The sequence below is a fragment of the Nerophis ophidion genome, unplaced genomic scaffold (genome assembly GCF_033978795.1).
Source record: "Nerophis ophidion isolate RoL-2023_Sa unplaced genomic scaffold, RoL_Noph_v1.0 HiC_scaffold_40, whole genome shotgun sequence".
Taxonomy (NCBI): Eukaryota; Metazoa; Chordata; class Actinopteri; order Syngnathiformes; family Syngnathidae; genus Nerophis; species Nerophis ophidion.
Genome location: NW_026906962.1, coordinates 473,341 through 489,721, shown reverse-complemented (window position 1 = coordinate 489,721; position 16,381 = coordinate 473,341). Strand labels below are relative to the sequence as shown.

General features: G+C 41.1%; 3 protein-coding genes across 3 annotated transcripts in view; 1 reads left to right on the top strand and 2 right to left on the bottom strand.

Annotated features, from left to right (window-relative positions):
• LOC133546744 (gastrula zinc finger protein XlCGF8.2DB-like) overlaps nt 1-16,381 on the bottom strand; it is a 458,486-nt gene that overhangs the window by 114,374 nt on the left and 327,731 nt on the right. The window lies entirely within an intron of this gene.
• LOC133546739 (gastrula zinc finger protein XlCGF57.1-like) lies at nt 993-7,910 on the bottom strand. The gene is made up of 2 exons (XM_061892552.1): nt 7,638-7,910; nt 993-3,373 (listed from the first exon to the last, which is right to left on the bottom strand). Exon 2 carries the CDS (start codon nt 3,321-3,323, stop codon nt 1,989-1,991), a length of 1,335 nt encoding a protein of 444 aa, XP_061748536.1. The 5' UTR covers nt 3,324-3,373; nt 7,638-7,910; the 3' UTR covers nt 993-1,988.
• Nucleotides 8,086-16,381, top strand: part of LOC133546730 (zinc finger protein 568-like) — a 45,424-nt gene continuing 37,128 nt past the window's right edge. The window contains exons 1-2 of the mRNA XM_061892532.1: nt 8,086-8,216; nt 9,777-9,999. Coding sequence (XP_061748516.1) covers nt 9,777-9,999 — 223 coding nt within the window. The 5' untranslated portion in view covers nt 8,086-8,216. The remainder of the gene's footprint in view (nt 8,217-9,776; nt 10,000-16,381) is intronic.

Genomic DNA, 16,381 nt, shown 5'->3' with positions numbered 1-16,381 from the left:
GAAACAAGTAACCAGCTCTTTTCCAAATCTCGCGAGAGAAATAAGTACAACCAGTTTCCCACAACGGTAAAACTATTTTATTATATACTATTTATTTATTGTGAAAATAAAAGTAAACCTGTCAATTTCAAAATTTCTAAACAAAGACATACAACTTATTTTCGTAAAAATATTCAAATATTTAACAATGTATTGGAATCTAATTTTCCTAGTAGACATAACAGTTTGACAGCATTCTCGAATGGAACATTCTGGAGAACCATCCTGGATTTATTTGGATAGAAGTGAATTACAAAGGTAAACTTTTGAATGATTTAACTTCACTTGTGATGATTTATCTCTTATGGTCAGTCCATTTTTTTCCCAAATTTAATTTGAGGGAAGTTGTCACCACCTGCTGCCACCTTGTGGTTTGTATTGTCAGTTTTCCTCTTTTGGTGCAGTTGATCTTGTTCTTACATTTCTCCTTCCTCCTAAAGTCCCTGTGTTGCCCTTGTGGGCGGAGTTGTGGGATGTGCACAGCTGCCTCCGATTGACCCTGGTGCTACTTAAGCAGCACATTGACAGCTGGATGGCACTCGGTTAATCCACATCATGCCAGTTGATTCTATGCTTTGAGTATTTTGCTACCTTGGCCATTCCCAGTGCCATCCATCTTGGTGTTGTTTTGTAGTGTGCACGTCTTGTAACTCCAAACCAAGTTTAGTTCATTTTTGTATATATGTATCTTTTGTTATTTTGTCCACAATACACATTTTGTCTTCTCTGTTTCGCACCGTCGCTTTTTGTTTCCTCCTGTTTGGATTGTTTTTGTGAGTAGATTTCCGCAGTAAAAAATGTGTTTTACTCAGCGTCCTGCACATCCTTGGGTTCCTCTTTGCAGTGTTGAACAGCACTCTGACAGAAGGAGTTTCTCCAAAACACAACACCCTTTGGCGGACAAGTTTGTGATTAAATGCTATACATAAAAAATGAAAGGGACAAGCGGTAGAAACAATGGATGGATTGACTTTTATTGACTTTTCCCTAACAATCCAAACTTCCCCATGTTTTCTGAAATTGATAATGTTTGAGGGATTCTAAAAAAGGGGGAACAAAATCATAAACAACTTTTTTTTTTAAATTGTCGTGTAGTTTTTAAAAAAAATAAGAAATGTAGATTATTAAAAACAAAACTATCCTTCATAACCTTCCACATATAATGTTGCCATTTTCTGTAATCTACATATTGCATAAAGGGGACATACATATAAAACCATATTCATATTACAAAGGAGAGTAATAAAGATAATTAAAAGAATGGATTATTGAGAGCCAACAAATGATTCATGAAGTCACAGATTTTAAAAGTAAATGATCTTGTATAAAAGACAACTGTTTAAATGATGTATAAAGTAAATAATAATATGCTTCCAGAAGTGGTCCAGAAGATGTTTCAAGTGTGAACCACTAAATTTGAATTAAGAGGGATTTATGTGTATTCAAAAGCAAAGGCATGAACACATGTAAAACAAATATGTACATCATTTAAAGGAGTTACTCTACAACATCATTAAAAATCAAACATGATTTCTGAATATCTCTATACACATAAAAAGTATTCGTAACATGTTTTGTCCTGTTTATTCTCACCATTACAGTCAAAGTGTTGTGTTCATTTTTAAATAAAAGTACACAATGTTGTATATTAAAACATGTACTTGACTGAAAAAAGCAATAATCTGAAATATCTAATCTATAAATGTTAGAATCTATGTGCTGATGTTGTTACAAAGTCGAAGTTAAGATTTGACAGTTTATTTCAAATCCTGCAGTTTCATTTGCTGCTGCTGTTCTCACCAGCACACTTGTGTTTCTTACACTGGTACTTAGAAGACAATCTTTCACCACACACACTGCAACTCAACACTTTCTCTCCTGGGTGTCTTCTCATGAGTCTATTCAAAATACGGACTTTGTATACAACTTTTACAACACACTGAACATGTTTAAGGTTTGTCCGCAGTGTGTCTTGTCATGTGTGCTTTGAAATGGTGCATTTGAGTAAAATCTTTACTGCAGATTGAACATGAAAAAGGTTTTTCTCCAGTGTGTATTCTCATGTGTCTTTTCAAATGCATACTTTGTATAAAACTTCTACAACATACTGAACAAGTATAAGGTTTTTCACCAGTGTGTGTACTCATGTGTATTTTCAAGTAGTTCTTTCGAGCAAAATATTTACCGCAGATTGAACATGAAAAAGGTTGTTCTCCAGTGTGTATTCTCATGTGTTTTTTGAAATGGTCCCTTCGAGTAAAATCTTTACCGCAGATTGAACATGAAAAAGGTTTTTCTCCAGTGTGTGATCTCATGTGTACATTTAAATGTTCATTTCTTACAAAACTTTTACCACATTCTGAGCAGGAAAACGGTTTTTCTCCTGTGTGTGTTCTCATGTGTACTTTTAAACTTTGATTTTTTCCAAAACTTTTACCACATTCTGAGCAGGAAAAAGGTTTTTCTCCAGTGTGTATTCTCATGTGTATTTTCAAAATGTATCTTTGAGTAAAACCATTACCACATATTGAACAGATAAAAGGTTTTTCTCCAGTGTGTGTTCTCATGTGTCTTTTCAGACTACAATGGTATTTAAAGGTTTTGTGACAGAGAGAAGATGTGAAGTGAGTGTTGTCAGTGTGACATGTCTTATCATCTTTAGAGTCTTCATCATCAGTGTCAGGAGAGTGTGACGTTGTGTCCTCACTATCTGATAGTGGAGCTAAGAGCTTGTCTGCTTGTGATCCTCCACAGTGGTCTCCATCAGCTTCTGTTGTCATGTGTTGTGTTGAGCTGCTGCTTGGAGGCTCCCCCCCTCCCCTCTCCTCACTTTCACCTTTCACCTCATCATCTTCACTCTTCACAGGGACACCAGTCACTGGCATCTTGGTGACATCAACCTCCTCCAGTCCTTCAAGATGCTCTCCCTGCTGACTGATGCTGTGTTCCTCCTCTTCCTCTTTAATGTGAGGGGTCAGTGGGTCCTCCTCTTCCGCCTTAATGTGAGGGCTCAGTGGATCCACCGCTTCCTTTTTAAAATGTGGTGTCAGTGGTTCCTCCATCTCCTCTTTAAAAAAGGGTAGCCATTGGTGTTCCTCTTCATTTTTGAAATGGGGGATCAGTAGGTATTCCTCTTCCGCCTTAATGTGAGGGGTCTGTGGATCCACTGCTTCCTTTTTAAAATGGGGTGTCAGTGGGTCCTCCTCTTCATTTTTAAAATGGGGGATCAGTGGGTATTCCTTTTCCTGCTTAATGAGGTTGTGCTGTGGCTCCTCCGTCTGCATCCTGAAGCTCCACTTCTGTTGCTCAGGGTGAAGATGTTCTTCACAGACGTCTGCAAGACAAACACAAGTTTGAGAAACATCCATATCTGCTCAGTCACATAATGCATTAAGTACTTTGACATGCACTTAGGAAAAACAAGTTATTGTATGAACTGTCTTGAAATCTCAGTGATGCACAAACACGTTACTCTTTACAACATTTTTCACAGGAAAATAAAAACCAACTAGAACAACAGGACTTTTTACTATGGATAAACGATTTGGTTTAAAATTGATTTTACGATATATTATTTCATATTGAATTACTAACAGAACCATTTTAAAACAGGCTACACAGGCTCTTAATTTAGTTGTTGAAATATGCAGTAAAATATTACATCATTTCCAGTATTATTTTCTCAAATAAAGTAACCAGATATTAACAGTAAATAAACAAGTACATTAAAAATATTTTTTTCAACAAAATAATACAATTATAAATGATACAATATGTTACTGCATATGTCAGCTGCCAAATTAGGAGCTTTTGTAACCCACTTTAAAATTCTTCTAGTATCAATTATACACCAAATTATATATTGTGACATATATTGTTATTAGGATATAGATTTGAGGTCATATCGCCCATACCAAACATTGGTTCGTCGAGTCATTTTGTTTGGCCCACCAAATATATTTAATTTTAATATTCTTCAGATGTGTGTGTATGTTTAAAATGTGGGACTACTGTTCTACATCACGTGGAAGTGTCATGTCATGGGGATGGTGTGCTTTCAACTAAGGGTGTGACGATACGGTCAGCTCACCAAAGGATACTCGATATTGGCTTTAGGAGAACAAGACAATATTTTGGTGGTAACATGATTCTTACACATGTGTGTACTTCATGTGTATATGAATGTACTTTCCCTTGTGTGCTTAGTTTGACTGTAACTTCATAGTGGATAATATCTATAAACAACCTCAATTGTTTTACATATTTAATTTGAACGACTGTTTACTTATCTGACAAATTCAAAGGAAACTGCACTTTTTAAAAATGTTGCCTATCATTCACAATCCTTATGTGAGACATATGTTTTAAACTTTTATAAATTGAATTATTTAATAAACGTGAGCAAAAATCAGCTAACATTGGAGTCAATGGGAGCTCCTCTATTTGACCCACAAAGTCCTCCAAAAAAATTGCCAACAATACACCATTTACATTTTGTGACCTGAATATTAACCAAGTATTAGTGATATTGTTATTATAAGCGCTAACACTAAGGACCTACTTTTAGCGGCGCATTGATCACAGAAGTAACTAGCTTATGCTGCTATATTGACATACTGAGCTGCTTCCTCACCTCTAAGATGGTGAAAGCTAATTCTAGAATATAAATCATGCTTCTCACTTATGTAGTAGAAGGTTGTGGACATAAACCGAGAACTTGGTCAACACTGACATCCAACTTAGACCTGGAGATGGCTAGAAAGATTAAGTAATATGCTCTTTTGCACCCACCCTTTTTAACCGTTTGCGATGATTAATTCTTCATCTAAACGGGAAGATATGAACATCCCATCAGTCGGCATCCCAGTGAAAGCAGACATTGTATGTGTGGAGGGACACAGCCGACGGGCCGACAATGGGCGGAAAGCAGCAGCGCGGGCCCACCTGGAGGCCAGGAGGCGGGGCATGCGGCGGCGAGGAGAGGCATGACACACGCGAAGCGACACTGCAGCGGCAATCTGAGCCAGGTGCGTATATTACACACCTGCTTACAATCTGTCTATCTGCTGCTAGAGTACAAAAAGGGCGAGGGAGGAACGAGCGGGAGAGCAGCACGGAGGAGGAAACAACGGCCAGCAGACGAAGAGCGCAACGACCCACACCGAGAGAGCGATGACGCACCCCCGCAGTAGATGCAAGCCCCGGACGCTGTTTAATATAGATAAGAATAGGCCGTGCAACTAATCATATGTCCTGAGTTCCAGTTGAAAGTGGGTGCAAGTTCATGCTCACGCACACACACTCTTATCGCCCACATTCTTCACACTGTTTACGTGGCTTCTTGGCCGAGGTCTGAGGGACAACACCAGATATGAAGTCAGAGTCCAGGGAGAAAAAAAGCACCAGTCAATATCGCACAGAAGGAACCTTCCTGGTGTTACCTGACGGCACGACCCCCAAGCTGCGACACCACTACAAAGGCACCTCCGTGCTCGTGCTCGTACCACCTGGCTTGGTAGCCTCGTACCCGCCTACCAAGCCAAAGACTTAGGTCCAATGATGAAATAGGGCGTAACTGCCGCTGATTGGACCGACACGCAAATACCACATTTTCAAAACTCCCCGTTGTCAATTAAAAACATAGTTATGGGCTGCACTTTGGACACACCTGCTGTAAGCTACGAGGAGCGAGCAGCTACACAACAGCTAAGCTAAAACAGCACTTTTAAGCATATCAAATAATTATAGTTGCTTAATACGTACACAAAGTCTCCAAAACAAAAGTCTGATAGAAAGTATCCAGTAACAAACAAGTCTGCGTTAGCCAACATTGTGAGCCATGAGCTTGACTTCATGAATTATTGTGGCCACCAGGTGTTGTGAAAGATCAAATAAAACAATTGCAAAAGCATCCGTCATAAGGTTACTGTTTTTTATATATTTGTGTCAATATGTAGAAGCATCCTCAGCCTTCCCGGGAAGGTCTATTCAGAAGTACTGGAGAGGAGCCTAAGTCAGACAGTCGAACCTCAGATTTAGGAGGAACAGTGTGGTTTTCATCCTGGCCGTGGAACTGTGGACCAGGTCTATACTCTGGGCAGGGTTCTTGAGGGTGCATGGGAGGTTGCCCAACCAGTCTACATGTGCTTTGTGGACTTGGAGAAGGCATTCAACCGTGTCCCTCGGCAAGTCCTGTGGGGAGTGCTCAGGGAGTATGGGGTATCGGACTGTCTGATTGTGGCGGTCCGCTCCCTGTACGATCAGTGTCAGAACTTGGTCCGCATTGCCGGCAGTAAGTCGGACACTTTTCCAGTGAGGGTTGGACTCCGCCAAAGCGCCGATTCTGTTCATAACTTTTATGGACAGAATTTCTAGGCGCAGTCAAGGCGTTGAGGGGATCCGGTTTGGTGGCTGCACGATGAGGTCTCTTCATCTGGCCAGGAACTTTAGCTCTAACTGGATCGGTTTGCAACAGAGTGTGAAGCGACTGGGATGGGAATCAGCACCTCCAAATCCGAGTTCAAGGTTCTCGTACAGAAAAGGGTGGGGTGTCATCTCCGGGTTGGGGAGGAGACCCTGCCCCAAGTGGAGGAGTTCAAGTACCTTGGAGTCTTGTTCACAAGCGAGGGAAGAGTGGATCGTGAGATCGACAGGCGGATCGGTGCGGCGTCTTCAGTAATGTGGACGCTGTATCGATCCGTTGTGGTGAAGAAGGAGCTGAGCCGGAAGGCAAAGCTCTCAATTTACCGGTCGATCTACGTTCCCATCCTCACCTATGGTCATGAGCTTTGGGTCATGACCGAAAGGATAAGATCACTAGTACAAGTGTCCGAAGCGGTCTGTTTATTTCAAGTGTTAGTTTTCCCTTATTAGCTCTTGTGTTATTTATTTGACCCTATATTTGTTCCCACTACCGCACCTTTAGTTGGAGTCTTTGATCTTGTTATACGCAAATATAATGACAATCAAGTCTATTCTATTTTAAATGAGTTTCCTCTGCCGTGTGGCGGGTCTCTCCCTTAGAGATGGGTGAGAAGCTCTGTCATCTGGGAGGAACTCAAAGTAAAGCCGCTGCTCCTCCACATCGAGAACAGCCAGATAAGGTGGTTCAGGCATCTGGTCAGGATGCCACCCGAACGCCTCCCTAGGGAGGTGTTTAGGGCACGTCCGACCGGTAGGAGGCAACGGGGAAGACCCAGGACACGTTGAATAGACTATGTCTCCTGGCTGGCCTGGGAACGCCTTGGGATCCCCCGGGAAGAGCTGGATGAAGTGGCTGGGGAGAGGAAAGTCTGGGGTTCCCTGCTTAGGCTGCTGCCCCCGCGACCCGACCTCAGATAAGCAGAAGAAGATGGATGGAAGGCTGGATGTGTAACACAACTTGATGTTTCTTGAAAACAGCGTCCAGTAGTTGATGTTGTCGCTCCTTCTCCTCTTTTGTTGGACAAAATTCCTCCTTGTCCTCTGCTATCGTTTTTTTGTTTTTTTTCTAACATCACAAACATTTCTTCAATGGCAGCAGTTAGTCGCTGATTCAGCAACACTCACATCATTTGTAATATAGACATGTTCACACAATAAAAACACTTTACACTTACATTGGATCTCTGCTTTGATGTTTCGATCACTTCCGCCTCTCTTTGTTAGCAGCTAACAAGCTAAGCTAACCAGCAGGCTAGGCTAGCACGTCAAAGTGCACTCAGACTAATGTATCCGCATACAAACAATTAATAAGGACGTTTACTCTGTTAAACGACACACATGTGCACATGTACGTTGTAATTAAGACCTATAAACCATAATAACCAAAACAACGTATTCTCCGCCAGACGCCATCTTGTTTTGTTCTTCCTCCTGTGTGACGTCATCAAGGGGTTGTCAACGGCGGAACGATTGTTGGCCAAACACGTGTTTCACTGGGACAATAGTGAGTGGTGCACACTTCCTTCAAACACGTGTTTCACTGGGACAATAGTGAGTGGTGCACACTTCCTTCAAACACGTGTTTCACTGGGACAATAGTGAGTGGTGCACACTTCCTTCAAACACGTGTTTCACTGGGACAATAGTGAGTGGTGCACACTTCCTTCGCCCGGCCACAGAAGACAAAAAAGAGTTGCTGGTGTAACAATAGGAAGAATATATTCCACTCCTCTCTTGTACACGCGGCTTATGAGGTAATATACATGATATATTTTCATATTATTTATCTTATTTACCTCATATGTTGTTCGAAGCTAACGTGCTAGCTTTAGCCCGCTAGCAGGCCTTTGTAGCAAATGCGAGCGTTTTTTTTGAGGAGTGTATTTTATATGTTCTATGTAAGAATTATATTGACTTATTTAATACTTTTAACAGTATTTTTGTTGTATATTACAGTCACGCTTAACATCATTGAATATTTGTTACTAGAAAGAAACGAACGTCTCGAAATTTAAGTCTGGAATAAGTCACATGGTATAATAATAATAATAATACATTTTTTTGGTATAGCGCTTTTCAGTGCACTCAAAGATGCTTTACAGGATGAACAAAAAATATTATTGTTATTGTAATGACAGTGTAATATAATGTATTATTGCAGTGGTCTGCTTTATGTTGGTGTCAACTTTATTAGCAATAAATACAAATGATGTTTGCACGCACTTCTATTACCTTGATAACATCCATCCATCCATTTTTCTACCGCTTGTCCCTATTTGGTGTTGCGGGGGGGTGTTGGAGCCTATCTCAGCTGCATTTGGTGGACATATCATGGAAATTAAATCAACTGATGTTTGTTATTACGAATACACTATTTGCACAATTGTAAGTGATTAATGCTTATTCAGTCAGACTAAAACAAATATTTATTAAATAAATGTTAAATATTAAAAAATAGCTTTAATATACTGCACACAAAATGAATTTGCATCAATATTTTGTTTGTAATCGGAACATGAGGTACCCAAATATTCTAAATATTTATATATACATATATATATATATATATATATATACTCGCTGCCACTTGTTCCACGTGCTTTGCTGCACTTCTGTTTGTTTTCTGTTGGGTTAAAAATGTTGCTTTCGCAGAAGAAAGTTAAAGTAGCAATGATTGTCACACACACACTAGGTGTGGTGAAATGTGTCCTCTGCATTTGACCCATCCCCTTGATCACCCCCCGGGAGGTGAGGGGAGCAGTGAGCAGCAGCAGTGCTGCGCCCGGGAATCATTTATGGTGATTTAACCCCCAATTCCAACCCTTGATGCTGAGTGCCAAGCAGGAAGGTAATGGAGAACAAGGAGAGGATATTGCGTGTAAAAGTAAAGCCAACCGACCACAGCTCTGTAGTCCTGGTCACCGTTGACGTGAGGTGGGACTATTTTGGAGGTGCACGTCAAGGTTGGCTGGTAGGTTGGTAGTGGGAGGAGCCAGTTGGCGTCACTTGATGCTGCAGCACAATGAAACTTTTGTACGTGCAGACTGACTTCATGCAGTCATGACGGTATTAAAATCCCAGCAGGAGGTTTTCTATAAGTTGTTACTTTTTAATCAATAATTAATGTAAATGCAGAAAACAAGATCAATGACACAATTCATAATAATCAATCACTGATGATTATTCCATGTGTAGAAGAACATCACCACAGAGTGGTGTCAGTCCACTTGGAAAATATTATATTTGATAGACTAAAAAATATTTGACACATCTGAGCTGAAGTTTGTTTGTGTTGTCTTGCGGACGTCCAACAGATGAACGCTCGTCAAGAAGAACGTCCCCTTCAGCAGCAGGAGGATCCACAGCCCCCCCACATTAAAGAGGAAGAGGAGGAAGTGTGGATGAGTCAGGAGGGAGAGTGTCCTGTAGGGCAGGAGGAGGCTGATGTCAGCAAGTTTCCACTGACTGTTGTCTCTGTGAAGACTGAAGAGCATGAAGACAAACCACCTGAGTCCTCACAGCTTCATCACAGTCCAAGTAAGCACAACATCCACATATCATCTAATACAATGTTTGTGACACATGTTTATCCGGGGGACACATCACTAAAGATGGAGATATACTGTATTTTCCGCACTATAAGGCGCACCGGATTATAAGGTGCACCTTCAATGATTGGCCTATTTTAAAACTTTGTTCATATATAAAGCACACCGCATTATAAGGTGCATAGAATAGATGGAACAGTAAAGTTAAAGTTAAAGTAGCAATGATTGTCACACACACTCTTGGTGTGGTGAAATTATTCTCTGCATTTGACTCATCACCCTTGATCACGCCCTGGGAGGTGAGGGGAGCAGTGGGCAGCAGTGGTGCCGCGCCCGGAAATAATTTTTGGTGATTTAACCCCCAATTCCAACCCTTGATGCTGAGTGCCAAGCAGGGAGGTAATGAGTCCCATTTTTATATTCTATAGTATGAGTCAGCCGGGGTTTGAACTCACAACCTATCGATCTCAGGGCGGACACTCTAACCACTAGGCCACTGAGTAGAAGCTGGGGTCACGTTATGCATCCTTTACATCAGGGGTGTCAAACGTAAAGCCCGCGGGCCGGATCAGGTCCTCAAACAGGTTTTATCCGGCCCGCGGGATGAGGTGGCTAAGTATGAAAATGAGCCAAAATGTTTGAATGAAAGAAACTGCTGTTCTAAATGTGTCCACTAGATGTCGCAATAACAATTTTGTGTATTTTTGTAGATGATGCTACATATGTAAAAACACAAAAAGCACACATGATTTTAGTGCACCGGTAGACAAAAATGATCAAAGTACATAAATAGCATCCTGTAATTTGATTTTAATATTTTTTTTTTATCTTGATGGATGGAACATTAACACCAACGAGTTGATTGATGAACCTTATCACATAATTTAATCAGAAAGTATAGATAACAACAAATAAAGATAGAATACTATCAACAGCAAAATATAAATGTAAAAAAAAAAGAAAAAAATTCAGAATGTGCTTGTTCTATTTTCGAAAAAAAGAAAACAATCCGAAGTTGTCTTTATTTTTAAGTTATTGTGCCGTGATTTTACCAGTCCAGCCCACTTGGGAGTAGATTTCTCTCCATATGGCCCCCCACCTAAAATGTTTGACACCCCTGCTTTGGAGGGAGCTGAGCTAAAGGGAATGTCAACAAAACAGTCAGATAGGTCAGTCAAACTTTATTAATAGATTACAAACCAGCGTTCTGACAACTCCGTTCACTCCCAAAATGAATAAACAGCTGTTTTATTATTTTCCCCGATTCAATAAACAGGTAAAAAACAGTCTGATACTGTTACGGTAAATCAAAGGTTAGTGCAATCACAATATAGTAACACTGGAAATAGTGCAAAGCAATAATATATCAATAACTCAACGTTGCTCAAACCCTAATGTCACAAAACACAAAATAAACATGTAAAGCTCACTTTATTAAGTTATTCCTCATCCACTAATCCCTCTAATTCTTCTTCCTCAGTGTTCCAATCAAACAGTTGGGCGTATACAACATCCAACATGTCTCGTCAAAGTCGTCATTAAATGAGTCATTGTCGTTGCAGTTAATGTTAAATTTTCTCGCTGCTGCTCTATTCCCGTCTTCTACTGTGTGACTGATCTCCTTGAGTTTAAACTCTGCGTGGTAGGAGACATTTTGGAGTCACTACACACAGAAACGGCATGCCTCCCGCAGTCATGTATCCCAGCATGCACCGCGCACTTCTTCTTCTATGGGGGAAATTAAGGTTGGCGGCTGTAGAAGAAGAAGCGCACTTCTTCTTCTACGGGGCAAAATAAGGTCGGCGGCTCGAAAAGAAAAAGAAGCGCAATTCTTCTACGGGGGAAAATGAAGTTGGCAGCTGCTTACCGTAGTTGCGAGACCTCCATCTGTCAGGTTCAAACATTGATGACATCTATTAAACAGGACAAAAAGGCAAAGAATCAAACAGAGACAGAATTCAATTTATACTCGGATCCGAGGAGAGGAATGGCCATTGTACTGCCTGTACAAATCCTGCACCATGCTCTGCCCCAAGATCGTTCTCGTGGTTCTTTATTTGATTTTCACCCCCCTCCTTCCCACAGCTGCTTCCTCGTGGAAGTGGGTCATGACCAGCATTGCCTTCGGTTCCCGAACAGATCAAAGAAAATCCCATAAAATAGATCACAGAGAGTCCCATAAAATAGATCAAAGAGGGTTCGTAAAAATACTTAAAAGAGTTTCTCTGGAAGTTGGGCAGATTCTGCCATCTGTCCGCCTGGAAGTCCAGCATTCTTCTTGGAAAGCTCCAGCCTTTTTTCTTCTCGTCAGGAACACAATGTAATACAAGGTTTTATTTGATAATTTACACAGAATTTTTCTGACATTCTCCCCTGTTTATCAAATAAATTCCCCATAATCTTCGTATCCCTAATAACTTCTTCTTGCGATTTTCAGTTATTGTTTAACTTCCCTTGAAACAAGCTATGTTTACACTCAGAATTGAACATCAATTTTTCCCTCATAATTATCAATCAATCAATCAATGTTTACTTATATAGCCCTAAATCACTAGTGTCTCAAAGGGCTGCACAAACCACAACACAAACCGCTACGACATTCTCGATCAAGGAAAACTCACACTCAGTGGGACGTCGGTGACAATGATGACTATGAGAACCTTGGAGAGGATGAAAGCAATGGATGTCGAGCGGGTCTAACATGATACTGTGAAAGTTCAATCCATAATGGATCCAACACGGCCGCGAGAGTCCAGTCCAAAGCGGATCCAACACAGCAGCGAGAGTCCCGTCCACAGCGGAGCCAGCAGGAAACCATCCCAAGCGGAGGCGGATCAGCAGCGCAGATATGTCCCAAGCCGATACATAGGCAAGCGGTCCATCCTGGGTCCCGACTCTGGACGAGCGGTCCATCCTGGGTCCCGACTCTGGACAGCCAGTACGTTCCATGGCCATCGGACCAGACCCCCTCTACAAGGGAAAGTGGGACATAGGAGAAAAAGAAAAGAAACGGCAGATCAACTGGTCTAAAAAGGGAGTCTATTTAAAGGCTAAAGTATACAAATGAGTTTTAAGGTGAGACTTAAATGCTTTTACTGAGGTGGCATCTCCAACTGTTACCGGGAGGGCATTCCAGAGTACTGGAGCCCGAATTGAAAACGCTCTATAGCCCGCAGACTTTTTTGGGGTTTTGGGAATCACTAATAAGCCGGAGTCCTTTGAACGCAGATTTCTTGCCGGGACATATGGTACAATACAATCGGCAAGATAGGCTGGAGCTAAACCGTGTAGTATTTTATACGTAAGTAGTAAAACCTTAAAGTCACATCTTAAGTGCACAGGAAGCCAGTGCAGGTGAGCCAGTATAGGTATATATGTATGTATATATGTATATAAAGGTATATACAGTATAGGTATATATGTATGTATATATGTTTATAAAGGTATATACGTTGTAGTCGTAATATAATCAAACTTTCTTGTTCTTGTCAAAAGTCTAACAGCCACATTTTGTACCAACTGTAATCTTTTAATGCTAGACATGGGGAGACCCGAAAATAATACGTTACAGTAGTCGAGACGAGACGTAACAAACGCATGGATAATGATCTCAGCGTCTTTAGTGGACAGAATGGAGCGAATTTTAGCGATATTACGGAGATGACAGAAGGCCGTTTTAGTAACGCTTTTAATGTGTGGCTCAAAGGAGAGAGTTGGGTCAAAGATAATACCCAGATTCTTTACCGAGTCGCCATGTTTAATTGTTTGGTTGTCAAATGTTAAAGTTGTATTATTAAATAAAGGTCAGTGTCTAGCAGGACCGATAATCAGCATTTCCGTTTTTTTTGGCGTTGAGTTGCAAAAAGTTAGCGGACATCCATTGTTTAATTTCATTAAGACACGCCTCCAGCTGACTACAATCCGGCGTGTTGGTCAGCTTTAGGGGCATGTAGAGTTGGGTGTCATCAGCATAACAGTGAAAGCTAACACCGTATTTGTATATGATGTCACCTAGCAGCAGCATGTAGATGCTGAAGAGTGCAGGGCCAAGGACCGAACCCTGGGGAACTCCACACGTTACCTTAACGTAGTCCGAGGTCACATTGTTATGGGAGACGCACTGCATCCTATCAGTAAGATAAGAGTTAAACCAAGACAGGGCTAAGTCTGACATACCAATTCGTGTTTTGATATGCTCTAATAAAATATTATGATCGACGGTATGGAAAGCAGCACTAAGATTGAGGAGCAGCAACATAGATGACGCATCAGAATCCATCTTTAGCAATAGATCATTAGTAATTTTTATGAGGGCCGTCTCAGTAGAGGGATTTGCCCTGAAACCGGATTGAAAGATTTCACACAGGTTGCTAGACGCTAAGTTTTCATTTAGCTGCTCTGCAACAATTTTTTCGAGGATTTTTGAAATAAAGGGAAGGTGAGACACCAGTCGGTCGTTTACCATGAGGTCAGTTTCGAGGTTAGGTCTTTTAAGGAGAGGATGAATAACCGCTTTTTTGAATGCTAGGGGAACAGTGCCCGAGGAAAGTGATAAGTTTATAATATTTAGCACTGATGGACCTAATAATACAAAGAGCTCCTTGATAAGTTTCCCAGGAAGTGGGTCAAGTAAACATGTTGTTTGTTTTATTCCATTTACACGTTGTAACAATTCCTCTAATGTTACTTCCTCAAAACGAGAGAAACTATTTTTGGATATTTGCAGTATCCGCTGTATATACAGTCGTATCTGTGTTACTATAACCCCGTTGTAGCTGGGACGCATTGTCTTTAATCTCCTTTCTAATAAGTTAAATTTTCTTATTAAAGAACTTCATAAAGTCATCTGCCGAATGGGTGGAGCTACTGGAAGGAGTCCCTTGTTGGGTTAGCGATGCGGCATGGTGTAGTGGGTAGAGCGGACGTGTCAGAATCCTGAGGATTTCAGGTACGCTTCCCACCTATTACCATCCAAATCGCTGCCGTTGTGTCCTTGGGCAGGACACTTCACCCTTGCCCCCGGTGCAGCTCACACTGGTGAATGAATGATGAATGAATGATTGGTGGTGGTCGGAGGGGCCGTGGGCGCAAACTGGCAGCCACGCTTCCGTCAGTCTACCCCAGGGCAGCTGTGGCTACTGATGTAGCTTACCACCACCATCGTGTGAATGAATGATGGGTTCCCACTTCTCTGTGAGCGCTTTGAGTATCTAACAATAGAAAAGTGCGAAATAAATCTAATCCATTATTATTATTATTACCGTACTAAACAAACATTTAGGATTGTTTTCATTAAGGTGGATGAGATTCAAGTAATATTTAGCTTTAGCTAAGGTAAGCATGCTTTTATAAGTTATTAAACTATCACTCCATGCTTGATGGTGCACCTCAAGTTTAGTCGTGCGCCATTTGCGTTCCAGCTTTCTACATAATAATTTCTGAGCTCTAGTTTCTTCTGTAAACCACGGGGTAGGCTTTTTTGGAGCCTTTTTTAACTTTAGTGGTGCTATACTATCAATGGTTTCACGCAGGGCGTCGTTAAAGTTGTTAGTGAGGTTATCAATAGAGCCCACATACTTTGGGAATGGTGCCATTACCGAGGGCAGTAGGTCAGTAAGAGTTGTCGTTGTGGCCGTATTAATGTTGCGGCTGCTATAGCAGTTATTATTATTATTAGTTTGCCGAACATGCGTCTGAATCTCGAACTTTATAAGGTAATGATCTGACAATAGTTTAGTATACGGGAGTATCGTAACTTTGGAAACGGTGATAACCCTGACAAGCACTAGGTCTATCGTATTACCGTTGCGATGCGTGGGTTTATTTTTTATTTGTGTAAGACCACAGCTATCAATTATAGTCTGGAGCGCTACGCACGGTGTGTCCGATGGGGTATTCATACGGATATTAAAGTCCCCCATTATAGTTATATTATCGGCGTGCGTCACTAGATCAGCAACGAACTCTGAGAATTCATTGATAAAGTCCGAATAGGGCCCTGGGGGGCGGTAGATAACGGCCAGGAATAGAGGCAGCGGTGTGACAAACCTCATAGTAAGCACCTCAAACGATTTATAGTTATTATTTATGTTAGGACTAAGGTTAAAGTTTACGTTGTATATTAGTGCGACCCCCCCACCCCTTTTAAGGGGACGGGCAATATGCGCATATGTATATTTAGGAGGAGATGCCTCATTTAGCGCAAAAAAGTTGACTGGTTTAAGCCAGGTTTCGCTGAGACCGATGACGTTAAGATTGTTGTCTCTGATGACATCATTAACTAACAACGTTTTGGGAGACAATGATTTTATGTCTAAAAAACTTATATTATAGGTAATTGGCTGTTTTAGGGAATTTTTGATCAAATTATC